The sequence below is a fragment of the Penicillium atrosanguineum genome (genome assembly GCF_028827265.1).
Source record: "Penicillium atrosanguineum strain IBT 20685 chromosome Unknown utg000006l_segment0_segment0, whole genome shotgun sequence".
NCBI lineage: Eukaryota > Fungi > Ascomycota > Eurotiomycetes > Eurotiales > Aspergillaceae > Penicillium > Penicillium atrosanguineum.
In genome coordinates, this window is record NW_026623138.1 from 991,164 (window position 1) to 1,009,321 (window position 18,158).

The window sequence follows — 18,158 nt, forward strand, 5'->3', positions numbered from 1 at the left end:
CAGAGAGAGAGACGCTTGGACGTGTTGTACAGCCGGTCAGCTGGTTTGGCTTAGGTAATGTGGGCTGAGGCAGTTCCGTTCACTCTTTGGTAGGTATTGGACCTAGGTACCTGCAAGACGTGATGATGCAGGGGGGGGAAATGGGAAATGAAAAATAAATCGAGAATCATATAGAGACCATGTGAATTTCGTGAACAGGTTTTAAAAAGGATGACAACATAAAGGGCGACCCATGTGCCCGATTTCCGTCTGATTATACATTCCCACCTCTACGGAGTACACGGGCCTACTCTTATCACTCCTACTAAGAACCAGGAATTGTTACGTTGTGTTCGGTCGTACTTTTAAAATTTCGTAGCCCGCAAGAAACAAGATGAAGTCATGCAGAGCCTAGATTCATGCAAAGTGATCCAAGTGCCAGTGATGTGGGGGCTTTTGCGGGGACATGAGGGGGGAACAACGCTCAAATGCATACAAATCCAAGTCTAACCATGGAGGAAAAAACGGCAGAAAAAGAAAGAATTAGAGGGGTAAAGGAGAAATGGTGAAAGTAAGAAGAAGAAAAGAGGAAAAAAAAAAAAGGGAATCATCCAACGGAGGGAATCCAAAAGCTCCGATCACTGGCCGTAGTACACTCCCCCGGCTCCAGGTGGCTGTTGATAGTAATACGTATGGCTGGGAGGCGTCATCATGCCCCCCATCCCCACCACACCCCCGGCTCCCGACCCTGTCGCTCCGTAGTTGGGGTTCGGATACACTTGGCCCGGTTGATAAAAGTAAACCGTGCCTCCAGACTCGTGAGCTACTGTATCAGCCTGCGAGGGTTGCTCGCCGGCGTACGGCATAGCCTGCTGACCGGGATTGAAGTTCGGTACAGAAGTACCTGGGCCCATCGGTCCGTTGTAAGCGGGATATTCGGGCCCTGAATTTCCGTAGTACATGTTGCCTGGTTGATAGCTTGGGTAGAATCCAGGCTGCTGGGGGTAGCCGTACGGCTGGAAAGGCTGAGCGTGAATTGCCCGCTCTGGGATTTGGGAGAGCGGAGTTCCTGAAGCCTGGCTGGGCGGGCCACGGACAGTTGGGTCTTGGCCAGGTCCGGGGCCAGGTCCGGGAACTTGGTGATGGAATGGCTGTTCCTGTTGGGGCTGCGGTGGATTGAACGGGAAAGCCACTGGACTTTCGATGTCCGCCACGGATACGGCTTTCTGAGGGCGAGGTTGATGCATCGGAATTGGGCCAGCTCGGCTTTGATACATAGGCTGCATCGGTCCCATTGGTGGCATCGATGAGACCTGGGGCATCATAGCGCCAGGCGCCATGGGCGGAATGCCGACTGGGGGACGTGGTGGAGGTGGCAGGCGAACAACCGGTTTGCCAGCGTCCGGTGGGACCATGACTGGCCGGGAGTAGACTGAGCCCGCGGGTGATGGGTATCCATCTTGAGATGCGGGCATACCAAGAGAGGACCGACGGCTCAGAACACTCGGAGTATAAGTGTTGGAATAATAGCTGGGCCGTCGTCCACTGTAGAATCCACCTCCGCGGCCACGGCCGCGGTAGCCTTGCTGGTTGGGTCGCAATGCGCGGGGAATGAAGATGAAAGAACGCTCAGTAGACGGGAAGATATAACGAGGAGGTTGGCTGGGAAGAGAGATTCGCACCGGTTTATCGCGGCGCAGGGGAGGACGATGTTGAGGGAGCCGGGTATGCTTCTTGAGCATCACGGGGAACGGCTTTTCCTGGGCCATGCCCGGTAAGAATACACGGACAGACGCATTCCCCATCAAGGTTGTGCTAGAGAAGGATCGATTCGGCGGTGAAGATCGGGGAGCAGTCGGGACTATTGTCGAAGATTGAGGTGCTGTGGAAAGAGACGAGTGTTTCGGTGCGGGCTTCTCATCGCCGGCCACGGTATCGTGAAGATCGTGGGCCCACTGCCCTTCACTCGCATCGGGCTTCGCAGAGTTCCTGTGAGGCGTTAGTAAAAGTGACCTCGGAGGGGGTTGGCGAGACCACTGTACCTGCGAGCATTTCCATCTACGATAAGACCAACCGGCCTCGACTTGCCCTTGTTGAAGGTACGACCGTTCCCACCTTCGTTCGTCCGCTTGTCGTGAAGGAAGAAGCTGCCGCGAGTTGGCACGAAAGCCGGGTTCTGGCCTCGTTCCTTCACGTATTTCTCGTGCTCGCGGCGCTTCTTCGCAGCCAAGGTTTCCCGCTTCGGCTCGGTAGGCGGAGCCGACGGGGTGCGGCCAGTCTGGAGCTCTCGACCTTCCTCCATCTCGTCAAAGTGGACATCCTCGCCAGGTTGGCCTGAGATCTTCAGACCCTTCATCATCGCCTCGGTGTCCGATACCGTTGTCTTGAGTCCTGGCTTTCTCGGTGATGTGGAGTTGCGTCGGGGCTGACCCCGTTTACGCCCGTTCACCTGGCCACCGTTGACTTTGCCCGGCTCTGCCGTTGTCGCAGTATCGTGGTCGCTCTCGCTGCCCTCCCCATCGGCATCCTCATCCTGACGACTGTCTGCTGATCCTTCACTCAAAGAATCATCTTCGACATCGCCAGCCAGCGAGCCCTCGTCCTCGCCCTCATCCTCCCTTCTCTTCCTACGGCTAGCCCCGATGTGGCGTCGACGAGGAGCCATGAGTGATGTGTATGAGGGGACCTGCGAAAGAGCCGAAGAAGGACCCTGCTAGAGGGTTGGTGTTGGGGCCAGCCAACTGGGAAGGGGCAAGGCAGGAAGTGCGGGCGACGGCAAGCCCGAGTTTCAACAAGGACCAAGGTCAAGGAAAGCAAAATAATGAGCAAAAAGGGTAGAGAGAAGAAAAAAAGACACCTTGTGTAGCTGCACTCAAGGTGACAGGGATCGAAGAAAAGAAAAAGAGCAAGGGGGGAGAGGTAGAAGAAGGAGTAGGATGAGAAGTAGCGAGGTCTTCGAGACCTGAAATGACATCGCAAAGAGACGTCACCCCCGATCGGGCTAGTGCCGGGCGGTGTGGCGGTTCTGCCCGTCTTTTGTCGATCTCTTTGTGTTTCTGCTCTTTTATACTCCATACTCATACTTCATTGTTCATATTACTATTTGCATCATGCTCCGTACAATCGTTAAAAAAAGTTCAAAATTTAAATTGTTACAGTATGAACAGTAAGATTTCCACATACAGGTGCGCTCTGCAGCAAAGGGATGCAGGGTGGATCTAAAAACCGGTGCATGCGGCACCCTTGATTGATAACGCCATACACAAAAATCATCAAAACATGTACAAGTCGGGGTATCGGTGGACCGAATAGTGGCCCAAATTGGCCTAAGTTGGGCTTCCTCGACGTCGATGCCACGTCAACATAGTTGCAGATAGGTAGATCACTGCTAGAGACCCATGAACATCCCCAGGTGTCTGCAGATCTGCTGCAAAGAATCGGCAACCAACCCTATCACAACCAGCACATGGAGGGAGCCGCGTTTGATTTGATGTGGTCGGAAATCGGAGAACCTTTTAGTCGAATGTGGTTTTCTTGCCCTGAGATTCGACAATGGCACCACTGAGCTTTTGCACGGTCTCCTTGGAGTAACGGGAGTCGTCAATCTCCTGTCGCCTTGGCTTCCTGACATAGGCTTGGCCCTCGGACTCGCCGTTATCTTCATCATTCTCGGTCCGAGGCCTGTCCTTGCCAAAGCGCTTGTTGTAGCGTGTTGTCGCATCCTCTGCAAACTCCATTCTCAGACGGCGGCCCAGGAACATGTTCACCCATACTCGGTGTTGTCTGGGCTTCCTGAACTTCTTCTTGTTCTTCTTCTTCTTCTCGGCGTCAAAGTCAAATTCAGGTTCAGAGTCCGAGTCCGAGTCACTGTCAGACTCCTCCTCTTCCTCAGTAACCAAGACGTAGCCTCTCACCGCTGCTTCCGCGTGGGCAATCTCTTCGAACTCCACCCAAGCATATCCCTTGCATTTCCCTGTATCCTGGAAAGTTGCAATATGCACACTTTCCACGGTTCCGCATGGGGCGAAATGTTCCTCGAGAGATTCCTTTGTAGCATCGAAACTCAGGTTACCCACGAAAATTCGGCGAGATGGAGGATGACCGGACTTGGAGACAGGGCCTGCATTGCTTTGGCTCTCAGATTTCTCAGGACGTCCCTCGAAGCTTTTCGCGTCCTTGATCAACACGCGGCGACCAGTCAGAAGCTGCTCACTCAGTCCCATTGCTTCTTTAAGGGCTTTCTGTGTCGAGAAGTCCACGTAGGCGAAGCCCCGGTTCTGCGACCTTCCGAACTTTTCAGGGCCCTTGGGAAGGTGAATGCGGGTAATTGTAGCATCGGTAAATGTGCAGCCGTTGACGAAGAAGTTGCGGACGTCGTCCTTGCTCGTCTGGAAGGCCAAGTTGCCGATCCAGACGCCGTAGTCGGAGCGTTTCTCCGCGGCGGACTCCGTCTTTTTGGGTTCAGGCTTCTCAGATCTCGGTTTGTCGTCGTCGGCAGCAGGGGCTTCCTTCGTCTTCTTGGCTTTGCGCAGAGCCTTCTTAGATGCTGGCTCCGGCGCATTCACGTCGATCTCCAATTCGGGGCCATCTTGCAGCTTGCGCTTCTTGTCCTTCTTCTCAGCCTTGTCTGTCTTCTCAGCCTTGTCTGTCTTCTCAGCCTTGTCCGTCTTCTCAGCCTTGTCCTTCTTTTCCTTCTTTTCCTTCTTTTCCTTCTTTTCCTTCTTGTCCTTCTTGTCGACCTTCTCCACCTCTTCGACCTTTTCGACCTTATCGGTAGTTTCACCCATTATTTCGGTGGATGTTGCAGCAGCAGCAAAAGAATTTCCAAAAAAGAGAGGTGGAGGATAGTAGTCAAGAAAAAAAAGAAGGCCATTGACTTTGCAATAATTTTTTACGGCGGCCGGGACCCGCCCATCGCGCAGGGCTTGGCGCGCCTTGACTTCTCCGACTCCTCTTCCATCTCAGCCTCCATTTCCCCCTTCACATCTGAACTCTTCAACCATCGCACAGGCACCTAACACGATGGCTTCCGAGACCCTCCCTGATGCTCCGGCAGCTCCCCCTGTTAAGCAGTCGGTGCGCTCTTTCAAGTACGATGTCTTCCGATACCTCCTAGCTGACGGCAGAGCTCTGGCTAACAGTGTCTTAGAAAGAAATATGCGAAGACGAAGGTCAAATTTGAGCTAGGAACACGAGAGAATGAGACTCTTATTCGGGAAGAACTACGGATTGAGGATCTATCCAAGCGCATCCAGGAACAGAACGAGTAAGTCCTATCCTCTCCCCGAAAGCTCCAGCCATTCGGACCATCGCTGATTCATCTCTAGTCAATTGCTCGAAGTTCTGCTTGAGTTTAACGAGAGTATCCATGTCTCCCCTACCATGCGTTTCGATCTGAACATGCCCGGCGACATCCCTTCCCTCTCCGCTTCCGAGCAAGAGATCGCGCCCCTGGTCAATGACGCGACCCTCGCTAGAACTGCATTGAAAGAAGCTAAGGCCGAACTTGCAGGAGGCAATCTTTCAGCGAGCGCCTTCCGCCAAGTCGAACAAAGCATCAAACGAAACAAAGAGTTCGCCCCATCAATGCAGTACAGCAACCTCAGCCAAGTCCCACACACCAACCCCATTGCTCCAGACCAAGAAAAGGGAGCCGGTGCGGCCGAACGCAAGCTTGGATACTTCACCCCAGAACACGAGACTGAGTACTATCTAGCTCTAGACGCAAAGCTCGGCGATGAAGCCGCCGCATTGCAACTAGGGCGCGTCCCGGACCCGCCCACATTTGCCGAGCGGGAGCGTGATGCTTCCATTCGAAACCCAGCATCAGTGTACAACTGGCTGCGACGGAACCAACCTCAAACTCTACAGGATCACGAAGTTGCTTCCGAGAAGTCCGCATCCCGACCATCAAATCAACGAGCATCCAAGCGAGCACCTGTACAGCGTAAAGAGGAAGACAAGGAAGTTTTGGACGAGGATGGAGCGGATGCGGAGCCGACGCCCAAGAACAAGCGCAAGCGTGACGAAGACACAGGATACCGGCCCAAGGGCGGTAGCAGTCGACCAAAGAAAAAGAAAGAAGAGTCGACACCCACTGCCAATCGCAGTGCCAAAAAGACCTGAGATTGAGCATAGATCCCCTTGTATTTTTTGCTTTTCATTTGATGTATTACTATGGCATTTGGGACTACCTACACGGCTGCATGGGATTAGTATACCGATTCACCGGGAAGAATGATGATTTAATTTGCTTTTGACATACTGGAAAGACCCTGTGCTCAAATGCTGAAGACTCTATAGTTAGGGGAAGATCAAATAAAAAGGCATCACTGACTCATTAGCTTTGGTGTAAAATGAAAACCAGACATGCAATTTCTATAACACTTTAGCCAAACAACCACTAGCTATGTAGATCTATTCTAGCTCAATGTTGGAAATATCAGGTTACCACACTTGATCCATCCCTCCGCAGTCTACTTTCTCTAGAAATCAAGTAGCTGATAGTCAAATCGTGTGACATCACAGTCATGAAAGGATCAGTTGGAAATAATGGTATTTCAGTAAGATTGGGTGAATCATTCAAATTATTCATCCGAATTAGGAAAAGTGCGGGATTATACACCTGAAGGCTGCGTGTCACAACCAAGTCTCGTCACGATTATTAACCGTACTATAATACCAACAGCAGCAATGCCACAGAATAACGAGAGGTAGTATGTTTCTCAACGACAATGCATGATCATTGTCTCGAATTCCCTAGCAGAAGCTGAGTTCCTTCCAGCCAGCCAGAAGAATCAGCCATATCCAGAACGGTCTGACCCGTCTCATCCTTCTGAGAAAGGTCAACACGACCACCCTTCTCAATCAAGAGTTGCAGCAGCCGAAGATCGCGGTCCTCAATAGCCTGCATGATGGCGTTCCAATCACGGTAGCATATATTTGGGTCAGCTCCTTTTTCGAGCAGTAACTTGATCATGGAAAAATCACCGTCGTCGCATCGGCGTATCGCCTTGACCAGTGGCAAATGCTCACCGGGAGCGTTGGGATCGGCACCAGCCTCATCCAAGAGGAAATGCACAATGTCCGAGTGACGCTCGCGCAGCGCTGTCGTGAGGGGTGAGAACACGCCGCCATTCTTCCATTCTACATTGGCGCCGGCCGCTAGTAGTAGTTTGATGTTCTCTAGTTGATTTGCTTGTACTGCCTTCTCCATGACGCCCTTGTGCGCGGCTAGATTGGTAATGGAGGGAAGCAAGAGCTGCATCAAGGTCGGTGACTGAGTCGCCATATACACGGGCCAGTCTTGGCCGCGGAGGTTAGGATCGGCGCCACGCGCTAGCAACCATTCCAGGATCTCCGGACGCTTCTCGCGGATAGCTGTGGTCAGAGCCGTGTGGCCCTGGGCGTTGCGATCGTTTGGATTGGCCTTTCCTTGCTCCACGAGCCAGTGCAGAGCCTCCGTGTTATTGAGCTGCACAGCGCACTCGACGATGCCTGGTGGTTGGTGGAGGTCAGCGCCAGCTGCCACCAAGTCCGGGAGGAAATGCAGGCGTTTGTGTGTGATACACTTCCAGGCTGGGTACTCGGACGCCATCAAATTGGCGTCGGCGCCGTGACTTAGCAGCAAAGCGATAATATCTGGACGGTCATCGCGGATGGCTGAGCACAGTGGCGTGTATATTCCGTCCTTTTTGCAGTTTGGGTCGATACCAGCTTGCAGAAGAACGCGCACAGCGTCGATACTGTTAACACTTGTCGCTTTCTCCATGAGGCCAGGGGCCTTTCGGGTATCAGCGCCGCGCGCGAGCAAGATACGCAGGCAGCTTGGGCGGTAGACGGCGGACCAGAGGGCATGCTCAGGGCCCGGCAGATTTGGATTGGCGTCGTAATCCAGTAGGGCTGTGACGATGACCGGTTGGTCGCTTTGCACCGCTTCGCATAGCGCCGTCTTTCCGTAGTTGTCTTTGCGGTTGGGGTCACAACCGGCCTCCAGTAGAACCTCGACGAGGTTCTGCGGCGCCCGCTTGCGAATTGCCTCAATTAGCAACGTCGAGCCATTGCGCGTCTCTTCATTTGGGTTGCCACCATGCGTGAGCAGTGTTTGTGTCAGATTAACCTTGTTGTTCGCGATGGAATAACTCAGAGGAGACTCGAACTCTGGCTTCGCCCGGTAGTTCACATCTGCGCCGTGGCTTAGCAGCATCATGGCTCCGTCTACGAAGGACTGCTCCACAGCCAACAGAAGTGGCGTTTTGCCCAGCGAATCCGGGATGTTGGGGTTCGCTTTGAAGGTTAGCAATAGCCGCATGCTCTCGATCTCGCGTTGGGTAACAGCCTCGTTAAGCGGATGGAAGTTCTCATGCTTGTCTGGCGACACCCCGCTCGCTAATAGCTGTTCAATCAAGCTGTGGTTACGCCCTCGCATTGCGGAGACGAAACTATCTCGGGCATTGGGGCCAACCCCAGCTATCGTCTGACTGAGTTGGGGGCGCAGGAAGGGAATTGCGTCTGACTTTGACAGAGTGGGCTTGGCATGTAGCCCTAGATCGGGATCCGTGTCGCTATCATGCGGCATGCTGGTTTCAGCAGAAGCTGCTGAACTTGACTTGGCCGGCCGAGGTGGCAGCGAGCGATGGTCGAAAGAGGGGCGCATTTCAGCCTCACGTCCGGGCTGAGCGCGAAAGAAAGTGTTCAAAGAGAGGATGGAGGACATGTCGTCTGTGATACCATCGGCGATGCTCTCAGAATCTTGTTGAGGAGCGTCTTGTTTGAGATCTCCGGTCAGCATATATCTTGGGCCACGGACGGTGGATGGTTCTTTTGTGGGCACGGAAGGTGTCGGCCGCATGGAACTGGGCGACTGCCTTTGGGTTGATGGTGGAGAACGGTCATGGTCGATAGACGGGGCTTTGTTCACGGCCATCACGGACCGGCCTTTGGCTATGCGGTCGAGGGCAGCGGCCAAACTCGCGTATCCAATGCCCACCGACTCCTCCGGATGCGCTTCTCCAAGGGACCAGTGAAAGGCCATGCCACTAATCTGAAGAGTTTCGTTGGTCTTCTTCAGCGACTCGTGAATGCGATTGAGTTCATGACCGGGGCGATGCCATCCTCGCTGGATCTTTCCCAGCGTTCCACGGTGCTCATACTGGACGAGCTTCAGAATCACCTTCTCAAGATGTTGAAAGTCGCGGTATGCTGCAACAAATTTCTTTTCTACCTCATCTATGATGACCTCTGGTAGGGCGCGGTTAGCGGCGGCCAATTCAGTCACCCCGGCTTCAATGGCCCACAAGGTACGGCAGGTATCGAGGAAGGTGTGCGACAGCTCACGAAAGCCATCGGGTAGGTCCTGGGTGGTGCTGAGGTAGTTGAGCATATGCACCGAGATCTGGTTGCCGAGTTGCGTGGCCAGGGCCGACACCGTGCGGATGGCTTCCTCGGCAGGCATGATTGCAGAGATAAAAGGCTCGCCGGAGGAAGATGGAGGGGAGAAAAGCAAGGAACGCGGTATGGGTTGCTTACATCCATCTTGTTTTGTACAGTGGACCTGAGGGGCGCGAACCATGTGGCTAACGATAAGCCTCCATTTCCGATCTCGTCCTAGAGGACCGATCAATTGCCAAACTCATCAGAGGCGAAAATGCAGTGGATACAACCGTTGAATTGTCTCATATAATAGACAGAGACGCTCAAATTTGCGATTGGCTTGAAACGCAAGACCCAAACGCTTGGCGCATTGTTTCAAATTGTCGGGGGGCGTAAGCCATCTACGGGGGCTCTCTCCATAATTGCGCACGAACACTGCGTGGAGACCCGTTGTCGACTTGCCGATCGGAGCTGAAACAGTCGCATATTGTTTCACGGAGCAATGATCATGCGAATTGACAGACATTTAGGACCTTGTAAATAGCGAATCTGAGATTAATTACTGCACTAGTTTAGCGGCTGGTGTGAACCGCGGTTCTCGTATTGTTAGGGCCTCGATCTGAGGTCGAAAACTCTATTGTCTCTTAGCGCTGGAAAAGTTAACTAAAAGATCTTTTGGTTTCTTAGGGTAGGCAAATTAGCTTTTATTAGTTAGATCTAATAGAATATGAGGACCGGTGAAACCGAGGAAACTGACTCCGAAGAACTAGCTATCCATTCGAAACTTATAGCTAGCCGCTTGGCCGCCACCTGAGTAGCAGCACCATCCTGTTCTTGTTAGTCACCCTCCTGAGGTATCGACACTCAGTCAACACACTCCTTCTTAACTCTTAATTTGTTTTCTGATTCGGCCTAGACTATGGCTCTGATTACCATAGTTCGTATCTGGTCATTTCGAAGACACTATCTCCCCTACCCTTTACTCAGCCTGACGAGCACCAATACTGGATCAGTCCCATTCTCTCGGAGATGCGAGATAGTCTGAAACATTATCACGCTCTTAGGTAACTAGCTACCCCTAGGATCCAAAACGAAAATGCTAGAGGGTATTGCTACAACTGAATGGTGCTGGCGGAAGTGAGCCTCCCTTTGACTCGGCAGGAAATGAATTTGTTGCAACCATAGAAATTTTGATTCAAAGATTCTGCCAGAACCGGAAAGTAATAGATCGACTTTCGCCGAACAATTGTATAATAGAGAGCTAAGATGAATATAAATCGGGCCAAACTATAAAGTGAATACGGTGGATAGGCTATGTCGTCAAGGACTTCTTCTAGCGTTTTGGTACTGGACCGAGGGCCACAACTCTTCAGGGAAGAAACATATCCGAAACAAGATCATAGAAGCGAAATACAGATAGAAAACTGAAGACTATGCATATAGATATGTTATTTTCACATGTTTGAACATGAGGGTTGAGTATCCATGATTGTAAGTAGCATAAAACAATAAGTTGATTGATACGCAAGCTTGCCTCCAGCGCTAAGAATATTTGGTCCAAAGATGCAAATCAGGTTTAAGGCGATGTCTCGACCTTGAAACTTGCCTCCCTCGCTTTCAATTCCTCCTTGGTAGGCTTTCTTGCCCACACGCGGTTCCTACACATTATTAGCATCACGGAATTCAGCGGTGCGATTCGAAAAAAAAACCTACCCAGGTTCATAGGCGTGAATGTGCGGATCTCTTAGCTCCTTGCGCACTTTAGACAGATACACCTGCACCTCCTCCTTCGTCCACGGCTCCGGCTCCCCAAAATGAGTGAGAAGCCACATCGCCCAACCCTCTAGAGCGGCATTCCAGTGGGCAAACTGGAGGTGCCCGGCCTCCTTGAGTAACTTATCCTTAGCCCAAGGTCCTAGGGGGATCTTGTACTTTTCCTCTCGTATGTCCACAAACCCGGCTTTCTCAATTGCGCTGCGCATCGTTTCGTGAGTTCTGAGCGACCGTCCTGCTCGCTCGGAGCATCTAATAAACATGTCGCCCCACCCCCATAGCTGGTGTTCTTTCTTCAAGGTACCGTCATCGCTATAGACTCGAACGTCTATTTCCATCTGCTCGATCCAGCCACCGGGTTCGAGGGCACTATAGCGAAAGAAACAAGAGTTTAGGGCTTGATGACTCGGAATGATAGGTGATGAGAAACGGAACTTACTCGTAGGCCTGTTTGTATACCTGGTCCCATCCATCAGGAGCGAAAGCGCCATACATTAGGCGCAGATGGATGAAGTCAAATGACTCTCTCCATGTCCACTCGCGAAGCACATCATCCACTTCGAAGACACAGTTCGGGGGCATCCATGACACGGGCGGGGGGAAAATATCGACGCCGCGGACGGTAGCTAACCAGTGTCAGTCTAAGAATCGAAGATGTTGAATAAGAAAATTAGTACCTGACGGATAGAGATCGGCAACATCACTAAGAACGTGTTAGTGGGTCTCTTGAAACGAAACATTCGTTGACATACATTGCCCAACTCCCTTGACCAGTTCCAATGTCCAAAATATTCTGTATTGTGATGTTAGCGGAACGTTCGAGCCATGATTGCCTCGATGTAAACTCAACTTCGGATGTTCGCCGATAGGGGCTCGGAAAAGAGGGTTTGGCTGGTTGTGATCTAACACGAGAAACACCATGTGGCTGAGATTGTTAACATCACAGTGCTGTCAGCCAGCGAAAAATGAAAGATGTAGGGATGAGGTGCTGTTTACCCAATCTCGAACGCCTCGAATTGCTGCTCGTCAGAAGGACCCCTGGAACTGGTGAGTCTATGTGAAATGAAATTGATGCATCGCAACTGACCAGTAGTCATCTTCTTTAGTGGCCTGATATCTATATCTCGGTTTAGTCTCAAAGAAGTGAACGTGGACTCGAAGTGGATTTACCTTCGGCCGTTTTCGAATCGTCCTCTCGCGATTGCGGACGCGATAGAGGTGGTCTCACTGAATACATACTAAAGTTAGTATATGTCTGGAGGTATACTTCGCAGGAGCACTCACGACTGAAAGTCCTGCGGCTCCGTACCATAACCAGTGGCCATAGAATAGAAATCGGGGTCCTAGGCGAGAGGTGAGAACGATGACATCAGATTATGAAAGCATTACTTACCACCGCGATCTGCTCTGTATTTCCAGCCATGGTCGCGACGCTTTTTCAAAGGCTCGGGGGGAAGCTGTCGACGTTGGAAGGAATGCCAGGAAACGTCTAGGGAAAGGGGGGAGTGGGGCACGGGACTCCCCGTATGTCCGCTCGAACCGTTTAACTAGAACCTTCAGTGAAAGCCGAAGTATGGCCGAGTCAGGTATAGATTGGATGCTGATGAAAAAAATAAACACAAAAGTACGAAGGGACGGCTGAAGCCCCAGGCCAGACCCACACCTGGACACGGCCTGCCCATTGTTCGGTAAATGTTATCGTGCTTCAGCGTGCCCTGCAGCGCAACCTGTAGACTGTTATTTCCACAGGCTACTGTATCAAAAAACCCGGTTGTCGGACTTTGTATTGTAGGGCTACCTAATTCGAAGGAAGTATCCTGTGGTGATCATGTCTGCTTCCGAGGTGCAATGATGCTCCCGTCCCCATTAGGTAAGTTAGTAAATGCCCGTGCGACACCATCGAATGCCATATGCTCATATTGTGAATCTCGAACCACCTTATGCACGTTACTGTAGAATGGCAACCTCCGGACCGTGTGTGAAAAGCACAAATCTAATTGCGCTTTGTGCACATGCGAGAATATTGTCAAGCGAGGATTGGAGGTATCTCGGATCTTTCCGACAATTTATCAGGCCCTCCTTGATAACATCTACATCATTTTCGTCCTAAGTCTCTATACTTTTAGCCATCATGATTGAAGGGATATGTCCTACACGATCCCGTATCGAGTAGTGCTGAGGATGATCCCGGGACTGCGGCAATACCGAGGAGACGAATAATTGGACTGTGATCGTCTCCCATATAAGCAGAATGAAGGATATCAGGAAATACACGTTGAGGCTTGCAAAGAGAGAAGGAGGTGCTCGATTCTAGGGGACCAGGAGAAAAGGCTCTCCAGGTTAACTGCGATATCTAGATAGACGGTCTTTCAGTTCGGTTCAACAACTTTCCGGTTAGGCCTCGCTCGGGGCGGCCTACGTAATCTCCCTGCCGGGTGGCTTTGCGCACAGCGATTAGTACCGATCGAATAGCGTTCACGCCCTAGTCAAATTACCCCAAAGCACCTAGTTACCGACAGTACAGTACTTTTTATAAAAACCGAATAGTACCTATCTTTGATCGGCACTGAAGGGTTGGCTTTGCTGTAGCACAACATGCCCGAGTAGCGGTTGAGCTGGTCTCGATATGGCTAGACCCCCTGCCAAAGCGCCCTTCCCCTCTCCATGCTGACTTCTTCCTTGTAGGTGCGTTCCTGCAGTCACGAATCTCTGGTTCGAGCCCTGGGTGAACGAACGATACAGATGCTATGCCCGGATGCAAAGGCTTATCATCCCGATTGGCCTGGACGCTGATGTGCTGTATTGTAGAGGGAGCTAATACACAGTACTGTTTGTAGCTCTCCCACTTCCCCGCAGGATCTCCTACACGTCGACACCATCTAGTCTCTTTTCGACAATAGCGAGTGCCGCTTTGATTGTCTTCAGGTCGCAGGCTAATGCATGTCGAACCCCTGCAAGCATTAGCTTCCATCTCTAAACCTCGGCGCTATACTTATTCTGCATTTCTATTACACCTGAACAGATCTTAATCTCCGACGATTCTCCGATATTCTAAGGCATTCGTACCGAGTAACTAGCTCCGCGCGGTTGCTCACTAGATTCTTACTTTCAACAGAACAGGCGGAGAGGTTCTCAGATTTGAAGCTTAAAAAATCACCGATTGTTTTCTAATCTCTCGAGGCTTTGCAAAAAAACCCTGACTGATGCCGATTCAAATGCTTTGTGGCTAGCGTGACCCCCTGAAAAAGACATAATTACTGCATGAGTGAAAATCAGAAAATTTGCCGACGGCTTTGTTCCATAGCAAATTCCCTTAGCTGCCGGTCGACGCAAGAAGAGAAATTCCATGGCCTCTCGGATGGATTGAGTCCGTGCCAACCTAACGAACAGGGATATTGAACTCGAGAATAGGCTTTCCCATTACACCCACTGTAGATATATTTCTAGTTTCTATCTATATCATTTTATCTCTGGACTGTAGTCTGCGTTCCGATTTCAGTCAGATACAGCTGGTACTGTTTAAATTGTATACTTCAGGCTTCGGTGGGTCTATATCACGTGACTGAGAAAGTCTCCGCTCAAAGTTGAAGCTGCGACTTCCACCTCTCCAAAACGAATTCTACACCGATTGCTCGAATCAACATGGCAATCACCATTCTACCTCCTGTAGTAGAGGACTTTGGTCCTCGCCAGTCTGATTCCGAGGACGAGATGTCCATCAACTCCGACGAGGACACCGAAATGGGCGGTGTTTCTCTCGACCGGCCTACCAAACGAGCCCGACTAGAAAACAAGATTGGAACGGGAATTGTGACACCCGGCGAGGTGGTCACCGATGATCCTCAATGGATGAGGTGAGTGTTTGATCCTCAGCCACTGCGGGCCAGGGATTTGCAGAAGGGAACGGAGCTAACACTCAGCAGAGGCCACGGAACCTACATGAACCCCCTCTCTACCTCGATTATCGCTACCGTGGCTGGTACAATCAACAAGACCAACAAGCTTCTTTCAGTGCACCCATTGCGGGCTCGATATACACCCGAAATCGGAGATCTCGTAATCGGAAGAATTGTGGAAGTGCAATCCAGGCGGTGGAAGGTCGATGTTGCAGCTCCGCTGCTCGCCGGATTGCCTCTTTCTGCTATCAACTTGCCCGGTGGTATCCTCCGTCGACGAACAAGCGCCGACGAGCTCCAGATCCGGACTTTCTTCAGCGAGGGTGACTTGGTTGTTGCGGAAGTGCAGAGCGTGCACCAAGATGGAGCGGCTTCGCTTCACACCCGTTCCTTGAAATATGGCAAGCTCCGAAATGGCGTCTTCCTCGCTGTTACAGGTACCGGTGGCAGTGGAGCGTCCAGCACCAGCACCAAGGGTGGTGTTGGCTCGGCATCAGCACCCGCGGCCTCAAGCGGAACTGGAGGTGTGGTGCGGTCGCGACGACAGGTGTGGACTGTGAACACTGCTAACGGTGGCGGTGATGTCGATGTAATCCTCGGAGTGAACGGGTATATCTGGATCTCCAAACACGCAGACGGAGCGGCTGCGGCCTCTTCCGCCACTGAGAACGTCTCTATCACACGCATGGAAGAGATGGTTTCTAGTTCAATCTACTCTAGCCAGAACGATGAAATTGCGCCGCAAACACGCCGGGAGATTGCCCGTCTGGCACAGTGTATTCGTGTTCTGGTACAAGGTGGCGTGCGGGTGGACGAGGAGACTGTGATGGGAGCCTATGAAGCTAGTCTTCAGGTGGACCTGGAGGTTGGCGACGACGACGATGAAGATGAGCTACATCAGGAGGGTCGGGAATATTTGGAGGGAGCCAAGGCACGGCACATTCTGGAGGTGGTGATTCATGGGAAATAGCATAGTGATTTCAATTGTATGATAGGCGATACCCCCAAAATAACGTCATGACCACTATAGAACGTCCTGAATTAAACTACACCCGAAGATCAGATAGACTATGAGTCTAGCCCCTTAGTATCGACTAGACTGAAGCCTGTCAAATAAGAATGCAAGTAATGTAAGCCCAAAGGGGAAACCCCCGCAAACTGGCGGTCAGCGCGAGCCACGGGCGGCAGATTACACATTCCACTCACCTAAGCAGGCTTTACATGACGGAGGCAACCTTTTTTTCTTTTTTCTCTTCCTCTCTCACCTACCTTGGTTATACCCTTGATGTTTCTATTGCAGGACTATGTGCTATTTTACAATCTTCAGCTCTCCTTTTCATTTTACCATAGCTCCGTTCCAATAGGGTGACCTTTTCATCCCACGTTTCCCACGCTACCTCGGCACCTCGAACTAAGAGGGAATCCTACAATTTTCTGAACTCGAACCTCATCACAAATATCTCCCTTCATCATGCCTGATCTTCGTCGTCAGATCTTCGAGAGCGGCAAGACCGTCTCCCGCAAGGCAGCTTCTCGAGAAGCTTCCCGATCCAACTCTCGCACTGGCTCCAAGCAGTCGTCACAGGCTGCGAGTAGAGCCGCCTCCGATGAAGAGGATGCAGGCTTCCTCTCTGACGAGACTTCTATGAGGTAAGCTGTCACTTTTAGCTCTCGCGATTTCCTTTTTTCACGCTCTTTTTTTCGTGCATTTCAAGTCTCGATGGTCCCACATCGTGGCGGGATGATGTCACCAATGTTTTTTTTTACTAGCGGGGTACTAATGAACGCATAGTATCGGTTCACTCGACGATGACAACCCGGAACAAGAAAACGTCGACTGGCCTCAGGAACTGGCGGATCGCATCCAAGAGATCCTGGATCGCAAGCGCAGTAGTGTGCAAGGCCGCGAGGAGGCTTTGGCTGCTTTCTGCCGCCTCACCAAGTACCACTATGCCGAAGAGGAAATGCGCGCGTCGGTTGCCGACCTACTCGGCGCATTCATCAGAAGTGTGCGAAGTGAGGCCAGTGCTCGTGAGACCACTCTGGCTCTCCGTGCCATTGAACTGCTGGTCGTCACCTCCTCGGACGATAAGATTTACGAAAACGCCGAACCCGTCCTGACCCGCATCATCCGCGACTCAACATCCTATGCGATCAAAGCTGCAGCCATTCAGTGCCTGGGTACATGTACTATCTTCGGTGGTGCAGGTGAAGATGGTATTCTCGAACAGATGACCTTCCTTTTGGACATCGTCGCTTCAGATGGCCAGTCCATCGAAGCCGCAGACGATCCAACCAGCGTGACAGCCGCATTGCAAGTCTGGGGCTTCCTAGTAACCGAAGTCGATGACTTCGAGGGCGAAAGCGAGGAAGCAGTACAAATCTTTATGGACCAGCTTGACAGCGGCGATTCCAGTGTCCAGATCGCAGCCGGCGAGAACATCGCTATTCTGTACGAAAAGAGCTACACCGAAGAAGAGGACGAGGATTCCGAAGAAGAAGAGGAGGAGGAGGAGGACGAAGAGGACGAGCACGCCAATGAGCCCGCCTCCGGCCCCAAACTTGTCAAGCGCTACAACGCCTACCACAACACCCCCGAGCTTGAACGCTCCCTACAGCGCCTCGCAACAATCCATAACAAGCGCATCAGCAAACGCGACAAGAAGAACCTGCACAGCAACTTCGCCTCGATCCTCACAACAGTCGAGAATCCGCGCCGCGGACCGCGCTACAACATGGCCATCGACCAAGACACGAACCGCCACTACGGCAGTACGTTGACCGTCAAAATTGGCAGACACGGCATCATGAGCATCGACCGATGGTGGAAGTGGGTTCGTTTGAGCTCCCTGCGTCGAATCCTGCAGGGTGGTTTCGCCGAGCACTATTTCCAGGGTAATCGTTCTGTTCTCGATAACTTGCCTGTTATGATGCGGATGCCAGACGCGAACCAGAACACGCCTGATCGTGCCAGTGCGCGTAAAGCGGCGAAGATGCGCAATTCAAAGCGTTGGGCTGCACAGACTGAGGACTCAGACGAGGAGTAATATACTTACACCCTTTGGTTTTCAAATCTCTCTCATCACTACACGTGAATCCTGCAATTATGCTTTTTTGGTTTCCAGTACATTGGCCCAA

At 51.7% G+C, this 18,158-nt stretch overlaps 7 protein-coding genes across 7 annotated transcripts; 3 read left to right on the forward strand and 4 right to left on the reverse strand.

The window, feature by feature from the left end:
* Positions 1–617: 617 nt before the first annotated feature.
* Positions 618–2,644, reverse strand: N7443_007501 (uncharacterized protein; the record flags this gene model as incomplete). Its single annotated transcript, XM_056887557.1, has 2 exons — positions 618–1,968; positions 2,022–2,644. The coding sequence occupies 2 exons, from the start codon at positions 2,642–2,644 to the stop codon at positions 618–620; spliced, it is 1,974 nt and encodes a 657-aa protein (XP_056739248.1).
* An 850-nt stretch (positions 2,645–3,494) lies between these two features.
* On the reverse strand, positions 3,495–4,766 carry N7443_007502 (putative RNA binding protein Rnp24; the record flags this gene model as incomplete). The annotated part of the gene is made up of 1 exon (XM_056887558.1): positions 3,495–4,766. The coding sequence occupies one exon, from the start codon at positions 4,764–4,766 to the stop codon at positions 3,495–3,497; it is 1,272 nt and encodes a 423-aa protein (XP_056739249.1).
* Positions 4,767–5,001: 235 nt separating this feature from the next.
* On the forward strand, positions 5,002–6,105 carry N7443_007503 (uncharacterized protein; the record flags this gene model as incomplete). The annotated part of the gene is made up of 3 exons (XM_056887559.1): positions 5,002–5,069; positions 5,129–5,245; positions 5,307–6,105. The coding sequence occupies 3 exons, from the start codon at positions 5,002–5,004 to the stop codon at positions 6,103–6,105; spliced, it is 984 nt and encodes a 327-aa protein (XP_056739250.1).
* Positions 6,106–6,721: 616 nt separating this feature from the next.
* On the reverse strand, positions 6,722–9,433 carry N7443_007504 (ankyrin repeat domain-containing protein; the record flags this gene model as incomplete). The annotated part of the gene is made up of 1 exon (XM_056887560.1): positions 6,722–9,433. The coding sequence occupies one exon, from the start codon at positions 9,431–9,433 to the stop codon at positions 6,722–6,724; it is 2,712 nt and encodes a 903-aa protein (XP_056739251.1).
* A 1,494-nt stretch (positions 9,434–10,927) lies between these two features.
* Positions 10,928–12,547, reverse strand: N7443_007505 (uncharacterized protein; the record flags this gene model as incomplete). The annotated part of the gene is made up of 10 exons (XM_056887561.1): positions 10,928–11,009; positions 11,065–11,493; positions 11,564–11,750; positions 11,802–11,827; positions 11,873–12,049; positions 12,121–12,162; positions 12,212–12,241; positions 12,295–12,351; positions 12,409–12,467; positions 12,518–12,547. The coding sequence occupies 10 exons, from the start codon at positions 12,545–12,547 to the stop codon at positions 10,928–10,930; spliced, it is 1,119 nt and encodes a 372-aa protein (XP_056739252.1).
* A 2,219-nt stretch (positions 12,548–14,766) lies between these two features.
* On the forward strand, positions 14,767–15,990 carry N7443_007506 (exosome non-catalytic core subunit RRP4; the record flags this gene model as incomplete). The annotated part of the gene is made up of 2 exons (XM_056887562.1): positions 14,767–14,978; positions 15,048–15,990. The coding sequence occupies 2 exons, from the start codon at positions 14,767–14,769 to the stop codon at positions 15,988–15,990; spliced, it is 1,155 nt and encodes a 384-aa protein (XP_056739253.1).
* A 501-nt stretch (positions 15,991–16,491) lies between these two features.
* Positions 16,492–18,067, forward strand: N7443_007507 (IFRD domain-containing protein; the record flags this gene model as incomplete). The annotated part of the gene is made up of 2 exons (XM_056887563.1): positions 16,492–16,670; positions 16,813–18,067. The coding sequence occupies 2 exons, from the start codon at positions 16,492–16,494 to the stop codon at positions 18,065–18,067; spliced, it is 1,434 nt and encodes a 477-aa protein (XP_056739254.1).
* Between the last annotated feature and the right edge of the window lie 91 nt (positions 18,068–18,158).